General features: G+C 35.7%; 1 protein-coding gene across 2 annotated transcripts in view; it reads left to right on the forward strand.

The window, feature by feature from the left end:
• The window catches only part of LOC148852016 (fatty acid amide hydrolase-like), a 34,338-nt gene extending 21,065 nt beyond the window's left edge, over window positions 1-13,273 (forward strand). The window contains exons 11-20 of one of the 2 annotated variants that reach the window (XM_088944935.1): window positions 1,007-1,058; window positions 1,500-1,568; window positions 1,934-2,014; window positions 2,246-2,349; window positions 2,446-2,538; window positions 10,266-10,334; window positions 10,741-10,805; window positions 10,970-11,031; window positions 11,132-11,227; window positions 12,661-13,273. In XM_088944935.1, coding sequence (XP_088801061.1) covers window positions 1,007-1,058; window positions 1,500-1,568; window positions 1,934-2,014; window positions 2,246-2,349; window positions 2,446-2,538; window positions 10,266-10,334; window positions 10,741-10,805; window positions 10,970-11,031; window positions 11,132-11,227; window positions 12,661-12,732 — 763 coding nt within the window. In that variant the 3' untranslated portion in view covers window positions 12,733-13,273. The remainder of the gene's footprint in view (window positions 1-1,006; window positions 1,059-1,499; window positions 1,569-1,933; window positions 2,015-2,245; window positions 2,350-2,445; window positions 2,539-10,265; window positions 10,335-10,740; window positions 10,806-10,969; window positions 11,032-11,131; window positions 11,228-12,660) is intronic. The other variant, XM_088944936.1, reaches the window with a different exon arrangement.
• Window positions 13,274-24,164: the final 10,891 nt, after the last annotated feature.

The following is a 24,164-nucleotide window of genomic DNA, read 5'->3' on the forward strand; positions in this document are numbered from 1 at the left end:
GTAAAGTCACAAAATAATGAAACCCTTATCTACTTGAAACTGATTCCATACCATTAATTACCAACTAGGTTTTTTAAAAGGAGGAAATTAGGGAGATAACATATGATAGAGAAAAGTGGAAAAAGAGAAGATATCTTTCTACTAGACAACTAGCACTATATATATCTTAAAATAATATTAGGAAAAGTTAGCTTTTATTAGCACCTTGGTTCTGGAAATAATTTTTCTTTGTGCCTTTTAGCAACCCTATTAACCTTATGTTAACCTTCAACACCTGTTTAATGTCCATTTATTTTTTTCCTTTGAGAAGATTAATTAGTTCTTATGTGCAAAATTTTCAACAACAATAAAAGAAATAGACATAAAAAATAGAACAGAAGAGATAAAAGCATCATAGAGAGGGGATAATATCTCATAAAACACAGAAGTGGAAATAGGATAGTAAGTATATTGGTGTTACCCTTTGCATAAGATAACAAGCTTAGATCCTTAAACACATATTTATAAAGAAAATTAGGACCAAGAGGATGACTACATAGGATGACCTTATTCAACAAAATTAGAATTAAGGGGATAATATATTTGAATTGAGGAGGGGCAAAGAAGGAAAAAAATAAAACAGAATTAGAAGAAAAACAATATCGAAGAGAGTCAAATGGTTTAGTGGTTGGTTGACCCTTTTACTATTTATATATAATCTTTGCATAAGGACTAAAGCACGAGCTTTAGTAAAAGTTTAAATAATTATCTCACATTTGGTATCCTTAGTTTTTAAGATCATAAAGGCTAATTTGCTTTCCTCCCATAAATCTTATACATTATCCCTACCATTACATATGTCTGAATAAGAAATATAGAAAAAATGAGAATTTTATTCATACAACTTATAATTTACTGGTTGACTGGGTGGTTTGTCTAATACATCAACTAGTACTCAATTTGTTTTTAATTTATGAGTCTAATTTATGTTTCACCTTTGTAGCTAACAATTATTATTTGTTTTTAGTTATGCAGCTATCAGTGGGAAGCTTCCACCAAATCAACTCACTACTTTATCGGTATAGTATATTTGCATTCTTTTCTCCAAAGTTCAATTTCTTCCTTTACCATGTTGAATATCTAAATCAATATTTTTATTTTTGGGGATAATTTGAGCACATTCCATTTTTGATAAATTAGGGCACATCCCTATTGAAAAAAATAGAGAAATCCACGTTTATTGTAATAAGGGAGTAGTACCCAATCAATTAGAATGAGTGTCTCTCATTGACTTGTAGGAGAGACAAATAGTTTAATTTTTGCTTTGGTTAACTTTTGCAGTAATTATGATTTTACACTACCTAATATTTTATTTACATTTTAAAAGGAATGAATACATTCATAATGTTAAAATTCATATTCTACTATGACAATTCTTTCTTGAATATGTCCTTTACTTCTTTGAATAACCATATGCCATAATTGGCTAATTTTGCTCATGATTTTTGGATCACATACAGCCCAAAATAAATCTACCACTGTTGAAATCTACAAATTCTACTCGATATAGATTGGCAAAGTACACAAAGGTTTGTGATTCTACTATTAGAATTCAATTTATACAAAATTTAAGGTTGTATTTGGACCAAGGTGCAAAAATGGAAGCAAAATATTATCTAGGTTCATCCTACAGGGAGGTTTTGAAGTTAGTAACATCCATCCAAAGGGATTTCATATCCACTAAAATTGGAAGAAATTGTTAGTTTACAATCCCCTCATCTAATGACAATAAAAAGGAAATGATATCCATTTCCTTATATCCTCAAATTCCATGTCAATGTTCATTAATTAGAATGCCACTTAATTACATGTAATAGTTTGATTACTTGTTCATTTAATAAAATTCATGAATCATGTTATTCTAATGTTATTTTTATTTCTTTGGGTCAAATAGTGGTTTAATGATTGTAGTGATGACATTAAAAGTTGCTGTAACCAAGCATTGGACCAGCTATATGAGCATTATGGATGGGAGGTATTTAAATGTTTATTAATTCAGCGTTACCCTTATTAGTTCACATTTTTGTAATACTTTATTTATGCTTTTTTAGTGGGCTTATACATCCTTTTATTTATCACAAGTAAAAATTATACCATATTGCCATAAAAGGGTTGTTTTTAATATTGAAAAGTGACAGAAATCCATAAATATATCCCAATGTTGCTAGTACAATCCTAATTTTCTTAAGCCTTTTTAACATGCAAGACTATAGATGTTACCATACCAGAGATAGAAGTGATGCGCATTGCACATTATCTGACAATCGGTTCTGAATGTTATGCAGCAATTAGTCCTCATCTAAAGAACATGTAGGTTATCTCTAGCAATCGCGTTCTATTTGGCATTTTGTTTGATAAAAATATAAAAAGTATGAATACTGATACCACAACCTCTTATTGTACTAGGGATAGAACAGAGTTGGGGTGTGATGCAAGGGTGGCACTTCGATTATACAGTTCTTTCAGTAGTAAAGAGTATTTGATTGCCCAGAGAATTAGGTATCCTATAAACTTTTCTTATATTATTGATTGAAAGTCATGAAAATATCTCAATATCTAGAATTCTGGTAACATGATATTTTCTAATAATGGTCACTGATAAATATTTGTTAATCAATTTAATGATGCATCTAAAAAATTATGTGGTGTACTTTAATCATTAGGCAATATGCTCATAAATTATATTCAATTTAAGTAAAAGGAAAGTTGCTATTATTCTTTTTAAAGGAATATAGTTGTGGAATCCAATTGCATATTTATTTACTCACTTTTTGTTGTAGAGTTTTGCCATTGGTGTTTGATACTACATACTTTGTTAAGGTGTACTTACTAATTTCTCTTTGTACAAGCATCATGTTTTTTTTTTTTTTTAAATAGGTGAAAACCCTTATCATTATAGCAAAATGAATGCAAAATGGGTTTTCTCTACTAAAGGTGGTTTAAATGTTGTACTTACGAAGGTTTGTGGACAATAGGGGTATAAATCTGATTTAAACAATAAATCTAATATAAATCAAATGTAAAACATCTAAGATATCTCAAGCATAACTAATATAGAGACATAAAATGCAATTAATGGTATAAAACACAATTATGAAGGTGTTAAAAATGCTTGGAAGAACAATACAAAGGTGTGAAATGGCGACATAACTGTGTAAAACACACCCAAGATGTTTGAAACAAAGCAATCAACAGTAGTTGTGTAATCTATAATAAAAAAGAAAGAAAAACTTATCGTTTGTGATCAAGGTACGCCATAGCAATATTGTCTTTGAATATGTTTTTGCCTCCTTGTGGGCAATATTCTCAATTCTTTTGTTAATGACATCCAAACTCTAGTATATAATGGTTAAGCTCAACGAGTTGTTATATCTGCAGACCAATGGTGAACCTCTAGTATTGTCTATGAGTGAATAAAACAAAAATAAGCAAGAAGCAAATAAATCACTTTAGTGTTCTGTGTTTCTCCCTTATGTTTTTTTTTTTTTTTTTTTTTTTTTTATGTGAAGTAATCTCACACAAAAGACTTATAATAGACTCCAACAAGTGGATGGTTATAACTCCACCACCCTTAACAAATTCGAATAAATCTACAACTCATAAATTCTTTCATTGCAAAAGTAATCCTTAAAAACATAAAGGAAAAATGAAAATAAAGATAACCTGTGAAGGGGCTACAAACATGTGCATGTGCTCAACATAGCATGGCACGATGCAATGTAGTGGGTTGACATGCATGTATGTGATAGCTAAGTTGGACTTGACCTGACATGTGCATGCGTGTGTGGTAACCCCCAACCTAAGACAAATATTATCCCCACACTCATACTCTCTAGAAAAGTTTATTTACGAAATGTGGGACACAAAGTGTCCCCTAAAATAACAACAAGAGGGAAAAAGAAAAGACAATGTTTTCATAAAACACAAAACAAAATAAAAAGAAATTGTTCCATGTGAACAAATTCCAACAAGAAACAAAGCAAAATCTACTTTATACTTTTATCTTAAATAAATAAAGTTATTTAAAAGTTTGAAACACTAAAATTTAATTAAAAGCTTAAATTTCTTAATACAAAAAGTTCATGGATTCACATATAAGGGAGATATAGATATGACTCCTCATTTTCCAAAATTCAAGACTGTCACATCATGCAACATCTCCAATATTTAGAAGGTTTATGTAAGAAGATGCTATATGTATATGTATTTAATCAAAGGGAGAATAATAGGACAGAGAGATTAGAGAAAATATTGTACATAATGGGTTTTAATAAAAAGGGTGAATTTCTTAAACTAACCCTAGGGTTTAGGAAATTAACTAATTATACCCCTATGTTCAATGTTGCCTTAAAATACCCCTACTTTTTTGAAAATTGTCACACAACTCCCTTCTTGTTAAGTCTCTGTCCCAAACCGTTTACACATAACTTCACGTGTTTGATTTAATTTTAAATTATACTCAAAATATCATTTCCGGCAAAGATCACCATCTTCTCTACTCAAACCAGCGGAGGCTAACATTCCATCATCTTCCACTCCGATTTCTCTCTTTCTCTCCTTTCCTATTTTCCCCTTTTCCTTTCCATCTTTCTTTTCTTCCATTTTCTTCTTACGAGAACAACAAATCCTCAACAGTGATCTTCTCTTAATCTTTCCCATCATCACCATTGGCAAGCATTGATGAGGTATGGTTAGACCAGTAGAGGATTTCCTAGGGTTCATGGTATCCACATAAACTATTATCGTATCCCCATGGACATTAGTTTTCGCATCCACCTAGGGTTTAGTTGTCTTGATTCTAGCATCAAATTGGAGACAAACAAATAGTTTAAATTGAAAAATGAGTGATATAATTCTGGTAGGAGTTAGGCGATCGGAAATACCCATGACTTCAATCCTTGATTGAGGCCGGGCCATTGCCTTTCCCTCTGAAGGACAAAACCCACTCTGTTGACTGGTTATGGGAGGAACACTCTCTATCATCAATCGTCATCGACGTGACAAGGGCATTCATCTTTCCAAATGAGAACAACGGACCTAGCAGCAATGGCGGCGCTCGTTAGTTCACTCTTGGACCTCAACTATTTCCCTAGGTCGAAGGAAACACTACATAGACTACCATCTTTCCAAATGAAAACAACGGACCTAGGTCGAAGGAAACACTACACCCCTTCAAGATTACCAAGATTTTGAACAAAATTCATAGGCTTTCCGTTTGTCATAAACAAAATCTTTTGTCATGGTATTTGCCCGAAGGAGAGCAGACTGTAGTAGGTCTCAGAGATCTCTTGTACTAATAGTTCACCTACCTTGGTTTGTCCTCCTTCAAAACACCCCTTCAAAATATTTCAATGTCTATCTTTCCCTCCTTATTCTCTCTTTCCCTTCCCTTGTATCGTTATTTATTTGATAAACTAGAATTGATTGACAAGAATTGGTTCATCATTTTTGACATCTTCAAATGAGTTTTGTTTGAAGTTCTCACTTTCAATAAAGTATCAAAAGTTTCACTTTGAAGAATAATAGGCAAAATAGTCTTTTTAATCCTTTCATTATTGAATACTAAAAGTAAGGAAGATTTAGTCAATTATCAAAATCAATAAGAGTAGGGGTATAGTTAGTCAATTTTCTAAATCTTAAGGGTAATTTAAGAAATTTACCAAAAAACAACTTTAAGGTTTTATAAATAGTAAAACCATATAATCAAAACTCACATCGTTTCTTAATTCACCTCCAATTTTGTCAAGTCATCATCTATGACATTCAACCACCTAATGATCCATCTCAAGATGGTGGTACAAGAAATTAAATGTTGCTTGGTCCCTTCTTAATGTATGTCAAAAACCTCCCTGGGTTATTATAAACCAATACTCTATTCAAAGTCATTATTGCAATTCCGCTCAACCAAAAGAAGAGTTTTAATTTATAGCTCTTGTCAAGCTAAAGAGAAGGAATCACTATTGTGGCTACTCGACTTAGAGGGGGGATGGATTTGTACGGATTTTGGAGTTGCCACCTAAATTTTTGGAATTGGGAATTTAGGAAAACCCGGGTTTTTTTAAGAAAAATATTTTGTTTTCTTGGTGACTCGTTGCTCAATGGGGATGAGGTTCTTAGAGTTCGGGGACCAAGGTACGGTGTGGGAAGGTGTTAGGCACCCTACACACGCCTGGTTGAACCGGCCTCTAATTCACCAATGTTCCTAGAAAATTTTTATAATCTTGGGCAATTAAAAGAAAATACACATTGAAACTAAGAAAATGTAAACAATAAAAAACACCAAGGAGCATAAGTCACTAAAATAATCAAGAGAAGGGAAAATGATTTAATGATTAAAGTATGTAAGCTATGGCTAAAGGAAGTGAGAAAATAGAAATTAATGAAATCCTAATGGCAAGCAATGCAAATGTACTCTAGAATGCAAGACTAGAAAAAGCAACAATAAACACTTAGGGGGGAAAACTTAAATGCTGAATGGATTGCTAACTGGAAAACCAATGGACAATTAAACCATGAAAAAGCTAAATGATTTTGACCAATACTAGGAGTTCCTACCTAAACAAATGTTTATGCATGAGGAATGAAGAAATCTACAACTTAAACTACTAAAACACATACTAGCTGCGATGTTTATTGGTATGAGGGGTTAAATAATAACTACTCAAGACCCTAGATAATGTGATAACGTGAAGGTGAAAGGACTGAACCAACTAATACAATGGACTAAGGGAGGAGAAAGTACACGAACAATGGATTAGGTGTTTAAGTAAAAGCTTAGACGAGGATTTGAAGTCCACTCACATCAAACCCATTACATGCTGAGAACGTAAACGTTGATAGGGGCAACAATACAATGAGTTTTGAAAAAAAAAAGGAATAACCGCAATGCTTGTTGTACTAAGAGGACAAAGGAAGAAAGAAAAAAGAAAAAAAAGAAAAAGAAGCTAAAAATAAAAAGAATTAGAAAAAAAAAACGGACAGATTGGAAGAGTGGGATTGTATGTCCAATGAAACAAGCTAAATAACTAAATAATTAAATAAACTTGGACCTTCACTCTAAAATTTAAAACAGAAAAGGGGGAGATGAGATTTCGGTTAAAACATGTTCAATGCTAAGTGTAAAAGAAGTGAAAGTGATGCTGATGCCGAATGTCGATGCTAAGGATAGATGTGTTAAAATTCTAAAGTGGTTTACACGATTAAAACAAAGAAAATGAATGCATGCACACAACCATCGAATTTGAAAATTAGTATATAACTATAAGACAAAATAGAAGTTATAAAAGAAACGGACAAAGAAGAGTGGGGGAAATCAGATGCAATCCATGAGATTGTTGTCTTTGCAAAGCTAATAGGCTAATTCTGAATTGTCTAGAAAACAACTAATGTAATCGATGCAATATAAATGGTATGAACATCAACAACAAGAATAGGTAAATCAAGAAAATTTAAAGAAGTGAACATATCTGGAATGACAAAGGAAAGGAAGAACTCCATGCGCATTGCTTGGTCCAGCCACCATTATCTTTAATGTGTATCAACTTCTAACTTCAGTTGTTTACCATGCCTCTTGAGTGCTATAGGTTATGAAGAATGTGCCCCAAATTATGTAGATGATCCATTGAAAGCATGTGGTGCCGTTGTTTCAAACATGCTTCATGCTTTCTTCCTTGACAATTTGTGCTTTGGACTGATACTATTATGGAGGGATCCAAGGGACGTGATAGGAGGTGGGGAGTGAGTTAGGGAAGGTTGGAGCTGTTTGGGATGTGAAGGGGGTATTCTTTGGGCTAGTGAGTGTAGGATCATATCTCTAGGTTTTTCTTCTCTGTGTTTTGGATATGAGAAAGGGGTGGTATTTATAGATTTTTTGAGAGGGGAATGGAGGGCTGAGATGGAAGATAAGGGAGATCAATGGCTGATGTTTGAATGGTTCTTGGAGGGAAATTGATTGAGAGAATGGATTATCAAGACAGCTTTGTGAGGGATTCTCTCAATCAATCAAGACAAAGAGTGAAGCCATAGCTGGTCAAATCTTAGATTTTTAAGATGTTTTTAGAGGCTGAGGGGAAGTTTAGGTCGTGGAATGCCCTAGGTTCGAAGTTATTGTGAAGAGGATTCTAAACGGAGGGTCTGGATCGAGTCTAACTTCGGGTCTTAAGATAGAGGTGCTAACGGTGTCGGAATTGGATGATCATGGTACCGTTGGACTTAGAATTTCGAGCTCTATCCATCTATAAGGTTGGATTTCAGATTTTATGGGGGTTAAGATTTCGGGATTAGAGATGATCCCGATTGGACGATCGAAATCGGTTTCGGTTTTGGGTCTTGATATGAAGGGGTAAGCAGTGTCGGATTTGGGTGATCTTGGTGTCGTTGGATTTGGATTTTCGGACTTTACGTACCTATGGTTGCGGATTTTGGATTTGATGTGAAATGAGGATAAGGTTTAAAAATGACTCTAATTGGACGATCATAATCGGTTTCAGCTTCGGGTCTTAGGATGAAGGGGTAAACGGTGTTGGATTTGGGTGATCTTGGTGTCGTTGGATTTGGATTTTCAGGCTCTATGTACTTATAGTTTTGGATTTCTGATTTGGTGTGAAATGTGGTTTAAGGTCAAAATGACTTCGACCGGACGATTGGAATCAGTTCTGGCTTTGGGTATAAAGATGAAGGGGTAAATGGTGTTGGATTTGGGTGATCTTGGTATTGTTAGATTTGGATTTTCAGGCTCTACGTACCTATAATTTTAGATTTCTGATTTGGTGTGAAATGCGGTTTAGGGTCAAAATGATTCCGATCGGACGATCGGAATCGGTTCTGGATTTGGGTATAAAGATGAAGGGGTAAACGGTGTTGGATTTGGGTGATCTTGGTGTCGTTAGATTTGGATTTTCAGGCTCTACGTACCTATAGTTTTGGATTTCTGATTTGGTGTGAAATATGGTTTTGAGTCAAAATGACTTTGATCGGACGATCGGAACCAGTTCCGACTTTGGGTCTAAAGATGAAGGGGTAAATAGTGTCGGATTTGGATGATATTGGTGTCATTGGGTTTGGTTTTTTGGGCCCTACGTACCTATGGTTTTGGATTTCTAATTTGGTGTGAAATGTGGTTTTGGGTCAAAATGACTCCGATCGGATGATCGGAATCAGTTCTGACTTTGGGTCTAAAGATGAAGGGGTAAACAGTGTCGGATTTGGGTGATATTGGTGTCATTGGGTTTGGTTTTTTGGGTTCTATGTACCTATGGTTTTGGATCCTTGAGGCCCTAACTTTTATAAAATTCCAAAAATACCCCCAAATTGACCACAAGATTAGTTGAAGCATGCTTGAAGCTCAAAGTGCTGAAGAACGCAAAAATGGATGTATACAACTATCTTGATAGAATTAAATGCTCTAATAGGATACTATAAGATTACTAATTGTATTTGGCACTATTGAATGTTAGGGGAAATCAATGATTTTTAGAAAGAAATAAAACTAAACATTGTAAATATATAAGGTGTGTCACAGAAAGTTTTCTAGGGATTTGTGACGAGAAAAATAGAAACAGAAATACTACGACATTAGGAAAATGGTAGTGACACATTAATGGCAATGGTCTTAAAAAAACATAACCTTCAAAAGACATACATTTACAAACTAATTTTCTTTTTGTAAGAAAATTTATTGGTCTCAACCATGGTACAAAAACATGTTTTATAGTACTAGTGTCATAAAAGAATCCTTGAGTTATGAATTCTATAATGCAAACATTGTAATATAGTTCATGTGTTTCTAATATTGATGTTGTAAGTTACACTAACCTATAAAGCTTAAACTATGTTTCATAGAATCTTTACTATTAGGTAGAAAAGGCCCCCTTGATTCTGTAAAAGCATTAATCTTAAGTTTAACATTTTTGGAATTAATTTTGACATAAAAAACTGAAGTCTATAGTACATATTTCATTATTAGTCATCATATGTTTATTTGTGATTTATGTAGATCTTTAAATATATGCCAATGCTATATAATTTATGTGCTACAATGTAACTAAATTCTTGTATTCTAGTGTATTAGATTTGATTTTAATATTCAACGAACTAAATTAGCCATCTAAAATTGGCATAGTTTATAATTAATCCTTTTTTTTGTAGTCACTATTTGTATATTTGTGATTCATGTGATTTTTAAAACATGTCCCAATGTAATACCATTGTTGTATAATCTTTGGCAGGAATCGCCAGATGCAGTTCTATATGTCCATCTTTAAAAGGGCAGATGTCATTGTTACGCCTACCACTGGGTATTTATTTCTGGGTTACTATTATATCATGGGTTTTGATATCAAAGTGTTTCACATTCACACATATTTGGAATCCTAGTAATCATTTTAATGTTAGTCTGCAATGCCAAAGAGCTAAAACTTTATCCAAAAAGACACTAGAGGAGAGATTTCAAAATATTTTCTATTCATGTTCTAAGACTCTATGATATGTATAAAATGGCAAAAATGCCACATTCTTCAAATATGTTTAGCTTACTATAAAAATTTTAGGTGGATAGTATAGTCTACCTACTTATACAATTCCTTGTTTCTTATTTGATTCTTTATAATATAAAAGAAAATTAATAATAGTGAAATGTTTTTGTTCATTGTTATTCCCTCAAATATTAAATTTTTTATTTATCAAAACTTCTTTTTATAATAGGATAACCGCATACCCAATTGATGATAATGCTCTAAAATATGGTGACTTTGACTATAAAAGCGGAGGTATGTAGCATCTAACACAATATTTCCCACCTTACTATGTTGAGTTCTAATTAATTGAAGACAATACAATTTGATACCCTTCATGTGATTTTACCCCAAACAATTTATAAATGAATAGGGTGTAAATTTACCATTGAAATTTAACTCGTTTGTCATTATCTCAGCTTCACTTGTACAATATCAAACAGCAGGAAATTTTCTTGGGTTACCTGCTATATCAGTTCCGGTAATGTGTTTTTCTTTTTTCACATGAAAAAAGTAATTAAGTACTATTAATTTGCAATGAAAAACCCTTATTATTACATTATTTGAATTTCTTTTCGTAGGTTGGATATGATAAGTTGGGGATGCCTATTGGACTTCAGTTTATTGGCAGACCATGGTCTGAATCAACATTGCTTCATTTAGCTTTTGCATTACAGGTACATAACCATCTAGCTCTCTCATCCATTTTCATATATTTGTCTATTATTTATGTAATCATATCAAGAGAAATACTGATTTACAAATAGATTGTTGACTTAATAGAAATGTAATTCTAATTACAACTATAATTTATGTTGAATTAGATACATATTGAAGTCATTGGTCCATCATACTCCATTATGTCGTGAATATATCAGTCACCATAAGTTAGTAGTATAAATTTATATGGTATAGTATAGGAAACCAAATGATTTATCTATAGAATAGTTGTTTAATACCATATAGTCAAGTGAATAATTTATTTTGTACTATAGTTAAAACTGCATAATTTCACTTGCATCCATACACAGATAACCCAAGTTATATTTCATGTTGTTTTTTAAGTAAAACCTATATTCGAAATGTAGGTAATTAGGAATGTATGCTCATGGAATTACTTTAGAATGTTTGAGATAACTTTCTAATTTTATTGAATTGTGAAGTTGGCTTAAAGTTGAGTAGTTCAAGCAAAATAATCTGAAATTTGAATCAACTTGGCACTAATACTTTTCGGTTTAACTATATAAACGTGATTCACCCTATTCAAATGCTAGTTCCAAAAGAGATGCTAATGAATATAGTGGAAATGAATCCCTTAAGAAGAGACAAAAAAATGTTGAAATGGGAGGGTGGAAGAGATCTGAAGGTATAAGTGTAGATTACCTAGAAATTTATGGTTGTTCCTTTTGGGTTGGGCTCCAAAAATCATTACTAGTGTCTCAATGAGACTAACTAATATCCAACATGCATAATTTCATTCAATGATTATAAACTTCCTTGCATTTATTCCATACAATCTAATTATAAAAAATAAATTATTAATAGTAAAATTATAAGCTAAGAAATCATTGTGTTCACATTGATAAAAGGAAGCTTATGTTACAATTGTTGATATCTAGAGTGAAGACACCATTAACATCAATATGTTATGTTATTATGTTATTATACCTATTCTATAATCTATACCCAATAATATTATGCATCTCTTATACCCACAAGGTGATAGGTGTTTCTCCTTCATTGGTTTTGTTTCTTAATTCACTTTGGGCCACAAAGTCATTGAACTGACAATGCCAATGCCAGTACTTTCCATCAACTTGATGCAACAAAGTTCCACTTCCACTTTTAGTGCAATTTATTGAGATTCATAACATATTGTTCAGAAAATTTCTAAAATTGATGTCAAATCATATAAAAGACAAACTCAAGTACAATTTAGACAAGACAATCATGTAATTGTATCTTACCTATCAAAGCTAAGGCAAGATATAATTGTCACCATATTTTTAGATCACTCTCCATGTATATATGCATTTGTGGTTCATTAATCTACTATTTCCACTGGACTTTTCTAGTTATTAATCCAATGACTTGCTGATGTTAATGCTAGGTCATGAGTATTCCAATTTACAAAAAGCCGAAGGTTTTCTATAATCTTCTCAACAAGAGAGAGCTACTATGAATTGCAAAACAACAGATAACAAAAGAATACAAGGTTAACAGAGATAACAAAAATATGTTCATGTATAGAAGGCTTCTGTTAATCCATTTTCTTTATGGATTTACCAAATAACAAGAAGGAAACAAGTTTCTGAATTTGTTCGATTTTGTGGATCTACTAAGAGATAACAAAACCCAGTCTACCCCTTTGAAGATCTCAAATAGGTAGGACCAACATTGGGTATTGTCCTTTTTACAAGTGATAACAAAACTACTTGGTTCAAGTGTTGGTTAAAACTACTTAAAGTTTGGTTGTCTAGGATCATGAACCTCATCCATTAGTCATTTGGTTTTTCTTCTTTCTTTATTTCTATTCTTACATGTTAACTTCTCCTTGTTTCTATTCTAACTCTTGAAATAAAGCAGCAAATCTCTTGCAAGCTGTCAAACTTTTTGTTATTATAGTTGTTCTAACATTTTCATCACAGTAACAAACTGAGCTGCAAATGCTAGATATTATAATGCTATTTATTAATAAAATAAATCCATTTAATTGATAAAAAGTTATTATTGAGTATTACAAGTACCATTGCAAAAACCATTTACAATGAGTTTTTAACTTGTTACACCGTTATTGGCCATTCACTTTCAATTGTCAGTTATTTGATGTGAACATTCTTTCAATGTTTAATTCCACATGTACTAAAAACATATGGTGCATTCGATAGGGGTTATAAAAAAACGGTACAAAAAATGAGGCAGATGTATATGTATAATATTTAAATAAATTCATACACACAAATCCTATATTTATGGTCTCATATTTTACCAAATCGGTCTAATTCACACCAATGCTTAATCTTGAATAATTTTCTAAATATTTTGGAATCTTAAATTATGCAATTTGGTAGAATTTAAAAGGAAACATCAATGAATATATTATACGTAATTTACTATGACTCCTTTCCATCCAATGTTGCAAATGCATGCTTTTGTATATAAAAACGGTAAATATTAAGGCTATGTTTGGATTTGGGAGGAAATGGAAACTCATAGAGCAAAAAGATTTATGAGATCTACTCTATTATTCAGCTCTAGAAAAAGAACTGATTTAAACGTAAAGATGTGCAAAACTCGTAGTTGCTTTTTTTAGGGCTTCACTAATTTGCACCAATTTCCACTTCCACCCTGCTATCCAAACACAGCCTAAGGGGGCATTCATTTCCTCTTATCTTTTAACTATGACAGTGGCATCATACCAATTTCAGAGAGAGAGAGAGAGAGAGAGAGTGTTCAGTTGCCACTTTTTATTCAGACTTAATGTATGGTGTGATATCAAAATATCTGTTTTTTACTTTCCAAAAATATCCCTATTTCTTCCTTTCACATATGAGAGCCCCCATTTCCTCCTTTTATAGATGTATACTATTTACTATATATCATGGTCTAACTAGTCCTGATGATACACGATATGGTGCTCCTTGCTGGAGTACAGCTCGGACGTCGGGCTAACGAGGTTGCCTAGTCGAGCTGCAAGAAAAGGATGCCAAAGTGTCCAGGGTGCTTTATTCGATGTGGATACTCCGATGCTTAAGTTAGCGATTTGGAAGTTTTTGAGAAAGTTGAAAGCAATATAGCTTGAGATTTGAGAGAGCTAAGTTGCGTGTACTTTGTAAGGCTGGAGGCAAGGCCTTTATATAGGCAAGCTACTATGGGTCTCATGATGCATGTCTGAGATCCTCGACCCGTCTGACCAAGAGTTGGTTTTGCACTTGAAGATGGACTCCGCATAAGCTGATAAGGCTTATCCAAGTCCATCCAAATCGGGGGGGGAAGATGAACTCCATTGGCATGGTGTCATGATCCCTAAGAGATCGGAGACAGTTGGCTTGCTTCTAGATTGAGGTTACGTGGCACCTTTGCAGATCGGTGCATATAGTTGAGCTACTCAAGCCTCGGTCTAAGGTCACTGAGGTCATTGAGGTGTCACCACATCACTCTATCATTTCATGTGTCGTCACATCATTTGACAAGCCAAATTATCCCTTATCAATTGCCCCCCACTCCTGAGTTCGACATGGTAAACTCGGAGCATGAGTATCACTGAGCTGAGGAGATTCAACTCGTACATCGGCTCAACCATGGTTCAACTAATGGTTCAAATCTAATCGACTCCATTGGTTTAACCTTGGGGGCGAGGTCGTGTCTTGAGCACGAATGGACATTATGCAAGCATTAAGCTCCGCGGACATCAAAAACACGCTCAACTTTTTGGCCTCGGAATACGAACAATCGCACCCTTGGGAACCGTTGGATCTATTCGATCTGGTACGTCCGTTGCTTGGCTTAAACGGTTATAAATAGGGACCTTAGGGACTCATTTCTTCTGTTCCAACTGAGTTCTGGTGCATATTGAGGTCATAGGTGTTGTCAGAGTTTTCGATCAGGTCAGTGAGGTTGATCATTTTGTTCCTAAGGTGAATCGTCTTCCTTTGCATTTTCCATTATGTCTAGTGGTGAGTCTGGTGAGGAGAGAGTGCAGCTTGACTGGGTCGAGGAGGAATCCTCGGTCCAGGACCGACGTGGTTCCCATAAAGGGGCTTCACCTTCTCATCGGCCATCTAGAACCAAGATACTAGACCACTTCGGTTCCACTAAACTTTTTGTCAATGAGATCTATAAACTCACGGCTCGGTATAAGATTCCTGACCAATTGGTTATTCCCTTTCACTTGGGGTGTTTCCTTGGGAGCATGACGAGGACGAAATTGTCATTTTCGAGGAGGTTCCAAAGGCAAGTCTCTGGTTTCTTCTTCACCCGTTTATCCCTACGGTCTTAAACTATTATAACGTTAGCCTCTATCAGTTGTACCCAAACTCAATCCGTACTTTGGTTGGTACAATATCCCTTTGTCATCATATCGTCCTTCCCCTAGATATTAGGACATTTGTCGGCCTCTGCCAAATAAAACAAAATCCCACTAGCACCTTGGGTAAGGTTAGTTACTACTTGTCTTACCAACCTGAGTACAAGCTCTTACATGACTTCCCTTCCAAAGTACCGGCCTAGAAGATAAAGTATTTCTTCCTTGAGCTGCCTAGTGGATGGTCGTTCTCGACGTGTTTGAGAGAAGGTGTGAGAGACTCTAGGGATGAGACCTTGAGCGAGTAAGTGCAGGCCAGAGTGCGAAACCTTGTGGACTGCCAATTGATGCTAAGTGACTTCTTGGCCGAGGAGAAGTTGATCCAAGTCGGGCTGAGTCCTTCGGGTAGGTCTTCATCTCAGGTTTCGGCGTTCCCTTTAACTCTTAGGCTTCTCGTGCAAGATACATGTTGAGCTACTTCAAAACATGAGGAGGAAGAAGAAGATAAAGGTAGCCATTGAGGGAGCATCTTTGGCATTGACTCTCGAGCCTACAGTATCGAGTGTTGTCGAAGTGGTCCCGATGGTTGGCCTGGTCGGAGAAGATCAGCCGAAGAGGATCTCACTAGACTGAGGCAACCCAGACATCCGAGGGGTGATGTCTACCACCTAGGGCCTCGGTGACCAGTACTTCGGATGTAGAGGACATTCTTGAGGGGAGGCGGACAATTATGGATTTTTGAACTACCCTGATTAAGAGTAAGGAGGTCGTTGAACTTCACAAAGTGCGTCTTAGAGAGCTTGGCGGCAAAATCATGTGCTACCTCATGATGGTAAGTTCCCTATCTCTTCATCGTGCTATTCCCGATTTGTTATTCCATACTTCGCTTCTATTTTCTTTTGTAGGCGAACACCTTGACCCACTCCCTGGTTTGACAATCTGAGAAGCATCTAGTGAGGGTTGAATTTGCCAAGGTAGCGGCGAGAGAGTTCCAGTCTTAGGTTGAACAAGATTCTTCACTCATCGGCAATCTGAAGAATGAGCTGGTCGCATAATGGAACCAGATCGACGAGCTGGGGCTTCACGTCAAGAAGCTCAACTAAGAGTTGTAGGAGACGGAAGCTCTCTCCACCAAACACAAGGCACAACTCCTCAACAAGGTCCAGGATGCTAGGATCTAAGCTGCTGAGGAGTTCAAGACTTCGTCGAACCTCTTAAAGGAGAGGGAGGAGTTTATCACCAACACATTTTGCTAAGGCTTCAAACTATGTCAGACGCCGGTGGGGTTGGTGTACCCTGAGGTCGACCTTTACAAGATAAAGTCCTCGGCCTATATGAACTAGATAACGGATTGGATCAATCTAGAGCCTGACTCCAAGGATGAGGAGGATGGGGTCGGTGAGGGAGTTGTCGGGAACGATGTTGATGCTACCAAGGTGGCTGATGATGGGGTCAAGGAGCCCCGTGATGTCTGAAGTATATTGCCTCTTTTCTTGGACCCCCCTGTATATATATAATGTGCCAAGCCTCCGAGCTCGGCCTATTTTTTTGTTGATGTAACTCCTTTTCATCTTTAATGAAATTTGCTTTTTGTACACCTCACGTCTACCTTCTTCGAAGGATAAACTTCAAAAAGTAGACTAAGTATAGGATTGTAACCCAAAGTGCCTAGATGCCAAAGCGACTAGGCATATAGTATGGGATAATGATCCAAAGTGTCTAGGTGCTGAAGTGACTAAGCATATCGAATTGTCGATGTCATCACAAGGTCAATACAGGGAGCCTTTAGGCAAAAAGTGACTTGGCATCCCCTTTCAGATATAGTTTAGCCAATGTGCTCCATAATGTAGATCGGCTAGACTAGGTCGCCGAGGCAAGTGGTCTTTTTTTTGTGCTTAGCAAAATTTTAAAAGTTGTGGACACTGAACTCCCAAACTCAGATATAGTATCACATTAGGTTATCCACATTCCACACATGGGGTACTTGCCTCCCCTCCAATGTATTGAGCTCATACATTCTTTCACTGATCACCCTAAGTACTCTATAAGGACTTTCCTAGTTCAGTCCTAGCTTTCCCACACCGAGCTTAGGTACCTTAACTTTCCGAAGTACTAAGTCGCCAACTTAGAATTGGCCTATCTTAACTCGGGCGGGCATTATAGTACCGAGCTACTCACTGCTGGTAGGCTGCGGTTCAGATATAGGCCAAGTCCCAGACTTCTTCTACTAGGTACAAAGTCATCTAGGACATGCGCTTTGATTGTTGGGCACGACTCTAACTAGATGTCGTATTCGCTTTAGCTCGATGGCCCACTTTGTCAGTCTTCTCGAGACCTTAGGCTTCTAAAGAACTTGCCTCAAAGGTTAATCGATTAAGACTATAACGGTATGGGCTTGAAAGTAAGGGTGCAACTTCCAAGCTTCTAATACCAAGGCAAAAGCCAGATTTTCTATATCGAGGTACCTAGTCTCAGTTTCATGCAAGACTTTGCTTATATAATAGACAAGTTGCACCCTGTCCACTTCTCAAATCAGTATCAAGTTAACCATCTCGTCGCTCATGGAGAGGTAAAATTTTAGCTTGTCTCCAGGTTCCGATCTAGTCAATAGGGGTGGTACCTTTTGAGCTCGTCAAACGCAAGATGGCACTCCTCGATCCACTCAAAGTCTTGGTTCTTCTTATTAGCTTTAAAGAATGGGAGAACCACCCAACCAACTTAGACATAAATTGGTTTAGGGCGGCTATCCAACCTGTTAATTTTTTAACTTCTTTAATTGACCTAGGTGGTCTCATTATCTAAGATAGCCTAGATTTTATCCAGGTTGGCTTTGATGCCATGTCAGTGCACTATGTAACTGAGGAACTTGGCTGATTTAAGTTGAGATTCATGCTATATTTTCATAGAATCTCAAAAACGGAATTCAAGTTGGAAATTAAATAATTAGAAAACTGAGTTTTGACTACCATGTCATCAACATATGCTTCTATTTTATTTCCAATCAAATTTGAAGAAAAAATTGTTTAGACGCCGTTGGAAAGTTGCTCCAGCGTTTTTCAAGCTAAATAGCACTTTGTAGTAGTACAAGCCCAATTCAGTTATAAAAGGGGTCTTTTCCTGGTCAACTAGGTCCATCCGAATCTAATTATAGCTGGAGTATGTGTCCATGAAGCTTAGCAACTCGTGGTCCAAGGTCATGTCTACCAAGCAGTCAATTATGGGGAGAGGGAAACTATCCTTTGGGCAAGATCTGTTGAGGTTGGTGTAGTCGACGCACATCCGCCATTTGCCATTGGCTTTCTTCGCGAGCACTGGGTTGGCAACCCAACTTGGGTGTTGGACCTCTCTAACAAAGTCTATTGCGAAAAGCTCCTGACCTCCTCATCTACTATCCTCCACCTCTTTAAGGCGAGATTCTTCTTCCTCTATCAGACTACTCTGACTAAAGAGTCGACGTTCAGCCTATGAGTTATGACAGAGGGGTCTATGTCAGGCATTTCTGCTACCGACCAAACGAAAATATCTAAATTATTAAGTAAAAAACTTACCAACTATAAGCGCAACGGTTCTGTAAGACGAGCTTCGATCTACACCATCTTCTCAGGTTTGGTGTCTAAGACCGGTACTAGGATGCTATCCTCCATGGGGTGATTTCACTCATTCGTGTTCTCTGGGGGCAGTTCTAGGTCAACGTCTTTGGCAAGCTTCCCTTTGCCATTTAGGGCAACCACATAACACTTGTGGGATTCCAACTAGTCACCTCTCACCACCCCTATGCCGTAGTTTGTCGGGAACTTCATTGACAAGTAGTAGGTCAACACTACTGCCCAGAGTGCATGTAGGATAGGTCAACCCAAGATGGCGTTGTAGGGGGATGGGGTCGTGACCACTAGGAAATCATGCTTGAAGCGGACTAAGTTCAGCTCCGAGCCTACTGTTACTAGCACTCTAATTCGGCCTAGGGGTCACACCACTTCTCCGTTGAAACCAACAAGGGGGACATCGAACGACTGCAAATCCTTCTTCTCCAGCTGCATGTGCTTGATCGCATTTAGAAATATGATATCGGCCAATCTTCTGGAGTCAACCAAAATCCGCTTTACCTCGAAGTCATTGATCATCATTTTGACTATGAGGGTTCATGCAGATATTGGATTCTCTGAACATTGTCTTTGATGAAGTATATTACTTCCTCTACACGAGGGCACTTCGGCGGGTTCTTATCCTAATGCTCGAGCTCCTGGACTGAGTTCTTCCATTCTATTGTACTACACCCTGCCACGATCGATCCGCCTATGATCATGTTGATCACTCCGTGAATGGGCCGCTCTGGTGGTAGTGGGTCTCGAGGTGGTTGGTCCCTATTCTGGATCCTACTTGACTCTAGCACTTCTCTTGGTTGGTCGATAGGTCGGCTCCAGTCATCATGCTTGATGAACTATTTCAGATTGCCTCGATGGATCAACTCTTTGATCTCATCCTTGTGGTTGCTACAGTTCTCTGTATCATGGCTGATGTCGCGGTGGAAGTGGCAATACTTGTTAGGGTTTCTGTTTGTTGGGTTCCCTCTCATCCTAGGTGGCCACTTGGCCATCTTGATGTGCATCAGGATTTCCCCTCTCTTTGCATTGAGGGTGGTGTAGCTTCTATTCTGGACAAGAGGGATCCTAGAATGTCAACTTGACGACCTATTGCTCTTGTACAGAGACATGCTTCTTCTTTTGGGTGACATGTTGCATCTGTTACTAGGGGACCTGCTTCGCTTCGACAACTTACTATTTCGCCTCTTCCCACTCAGCTCTAATCGGGATCCAAGCGCCTCTTCAACCTTAGTAAACTTGTTGACCTGGTGGAGGAACTCCTCCCTAGAAGATGGAGAGTTCAACTCGATTTTCCAATGAAAGTCAGGGTGTCGGACGCCATTGACCACTATAGTGAGTTGAATGGCTAGGTCAAGGTTTGGGATTTGTAAGCACAACAAGTTGAATTGCTTGATGTAGTCCCGAAGCATCTCATCATATCATTGGACCATGTTCAGGAGGAATGCTGCTGACTTTGGGCATCTCTTGCTGGTGACAAAATGCGTCGTGAATAGGTTGGCAAATTGGTTCTAGCTTTTGATGGAGCTTGTGGCCAACCCCGAATACTACATCCGAGCCATGCCTCGGAAAGTGGTCAGGAAGGCCATGCAAAGGTTCACGTCATTCGCCCCATGTAGTTGCATTAGGGCCTAGAAGCTAGATTGTCAACTGGGTCAGTGGTTCCATCCTAAGACTCCAGGCTCGAAGCTTTAAAGTTCTTAAGTTGTAGGGCCGTAAGGATCTCTTGTGCTAGTGGGAGGTGTGGGTCAGCAGTTGTGCTAGCGGGGCTGCGACCTGGCTCACCTCCTCTTTCCTTTCTACCTCCTTGTTATTGTTGGTGGAAGTGAGATGGCTTCTCCCTGTGTTGTGGCATGTACATTGGCGACGCTTTCTCCTCGACACCTCGGTCGAACTATTTGCTTGAGTCCCTCCTGGTGTGGTTGCTCAGCTGAGCTCTTCGACTAGGACTTGGTTCCGTTCGTCAGCACGACAAGGAGGATCTGGAACCTGGTCCTAATTTTGGTTTTGGTTCATATGTTGTTGTTGTTGTTGTTCAGCCATTATCGCAAATCAACCCTCCCATATTCTCATTTATAGGTCTATCCCATAGACAAACTACACCAACTCGCTAAATTGGTGCAAGTCAATCCTAGCAAGAACCATTGAGGGCTCAATTGGAGGGAGAGGCGCGTTCACATTGGGTAGTTGTGCAATAGGATTATGCATGATTGGAATGCTCGGCAAGGCCAGTGATATAGTAAACTGTCTGATGGTCATAGAGATCGGAGAAGATTAACTCCATCAACGTGGTGTCGTGATCCATAGGAGATCGAAGACAGCTGGCTTGCTTCTAGATTGAGGTTACATGGCACCTCGGAAAATCGATGCATATAGTTGAGCTGCTCAAGCCTCGGTCTAGCTGGGTGACCCGAGGTGCGCGAGGTGACTGGGACCACTGGTCACCGAGGTTGCTAAGGTGTCACCACATTGCTCTATCACTCCACATATCATCACATCATTTGATGGGCAAATTATCCCTCATCAAGTTTGACTCAAATGTTTGAACCATTGACCCAAAACCAGGAGGCAAAAATGCTTCAACCTTTGGTTGGTTTTGAATTAATTAATATAAAAATACTTAATTAATACTTTAGTATTTATTAAATGATAAAATATTTAATTATTTTTAAATAATTAATTATTATTAGTAAATATTTTATTAATCATTTAATTTTAATTTCTAGATATGTATTTATTTCAATTATTAATTAATTGTTGTTTTAAATATTTATCACTAATTATTTCATTAAATAATTATTAATGAAGTATTAATTAGAAGTACCTTTATTATTACTTTATTAATAATTAATAAATAATTATTAATTATGAAATAATTACTTAAATATCTTATTACTCAATTATTTTGTAATAATTATTTAATTATTTTTTATAATTACTTAAATATTTAGTAATTAATTAATTTTATGAATAATTAATAATTATTTATTATTTATTGACTATTATTAATTATTAATGATTATTGATTAATGATTTAATAACTAATCATTTTTACCTATTTATTTTTTATTTAGTAACAATTTTTAGTTATATATTTATTAAAATATTATTTAATTATTTATAATTTTTATTAATGTATTTATTTTTAATTATTTTGTATTATTTAATTGCTATTCTCTACATTCCAGAATTTCAGAATCACATTTCAGAATCACATTCTCTACATTCCAATATTAGAACTAAGAAAAGTTCTCCAACTCTAATACACCTCTTAAAGTAATTATTACAGTTTCAGATGTCATACATGAGAGGAAACAAATTGGCCCTAAGCTTAGCTAAGCCAAAAATGAATTTATTATTTGAATTTCCAGCCACAGTTAAATCACCTACAAAAGCTAGACTATCTCTTGAAACCCAATAAGTAATCAACTTGATGCAAGGTTCTTTCACTTTGAACAAAGATCAATACCTAGCCTACACATTTAGGTTGTGTTTGATTTGAAGGAAAATGTAGGGAAAGGAAGGGAAAAGTAGGGAAACTTATAATCCTTTCCCCACATTTTCCCTCAAACCAAAGACAACCTTATTTTCTAATGCCTTAAAATAAACCGTATACTACATATCTGATAGGCTACAACTTGAGTAGGTTGGGTCGAGTTAGTACCAACCTAGGCCCAATCCTATAGGTCAAAATTGTTTTAGTATTTTTCCTGTATTAATTGGATTTTTTGATACCATCCCTCTTAATGTTAAGCTCAATGCTATGAACTTCAACTCTTTAATAGCTAAAGGGTTTCTATCATAGCTTCATATAAAGTGGTCTCGCCCAAATCCATATCTACATCCAAACTGGGAAATGGGTTTTGATTTCACTAGAAGAGTTTGTGGGTGACTCAAAATATTTAAAAAATCTTTCTCTCCCTCAAATTGTTGATATTTCAAATTTCTATATGTTTAAGATTTGAACTTTTAGAAAATCAAAATTTTCTAATATTTCATTAAAAACATCAAATTATTGAAAATATTTTCCTTAAAGAGTAAATGAGGGATTCTGTAATTGGATAATTGGATTGTTGTTTTTCTTTTTCTTTTTCTATTTTTCTTTTTCTTTTTCTATTTTACAATTTTTTTTCTTTTTCCAAAAGAAAAAATGTACACAATCATAAAGGATGATTCTAAGATTGATCAAAACATATGATAAAAACAAAACAAAAGTCAAAGTCAAAATAGCAAATGAATGACATGCTACAAAAAGAGAAGATGCCCATTTTGGAGGGCTTTCCCATGGCAGCTATCAGCTTTTTTAGGAGGACTAGTAAGTGTGAACATGCTTTGCATGTGGCAATTCTAGATGATGATGATGATGATAATAATAATAATAATAATAATAATAATAATGTATCCAAAATTTTCTATAAGCTTTATGTATTTTTTGTTTTTTGTTTTTTGTTTTTTATTAATTAGATATAGATTGCAAAATACAAATCTGATTACATAAACACCTCATCCAAATATGTGATAATGGGATTGAGTGTTAAAGTTTCAAGTATCTTTAAAAAGTCTACATGCTTGGCTAGACTATTCTTTTTTGTAATGTTTTATCCTTTTGGTGTATCTTTTTTTGTTCATTTGTCAAAATAATGTAAGATTTAAAGAGAGGCAATACAATGAGGTGAAAATAGTAGTTTGATTTACAATTTAAACCTATTAAATTGGAACTAAATTAAAAAATAAGTATTTTAGTTAAAAGAAAGTTCCACAACATTATTCATATTTTTAATAGTAATGTAAATATAGAATTATAAATATGTTCATTTTTTTATAATTCTTTTGTATTTATGTTTGCAAAAATAATGTTGATATGTCTCACTTACTTTTTGTTTAATATGATAAATATATGATATTATACATGTGTTTGTATGCTTTTTTGCAAAATTTGTGTATTTTTCATTTTGTATTTTTTATATTTCATTATTTTTATTATTTATTTAT

The sequence above is a fragment of the Nelumbo lutea genome, chromosome 5 (assembly GCF_056320005.1).
Source record: "Nelumbo lutea isolate HS-2025 chromosome 5, American lotus-T2T, whole genome shotgun sequence".
Classification (NCBI taxonomy): Eukaryota; Viridiplantae; Streptophyta; class Magnoliopsida; order Proteales; family Nelumbonaceae; genus Nelumbo; species Nelumbo lutea.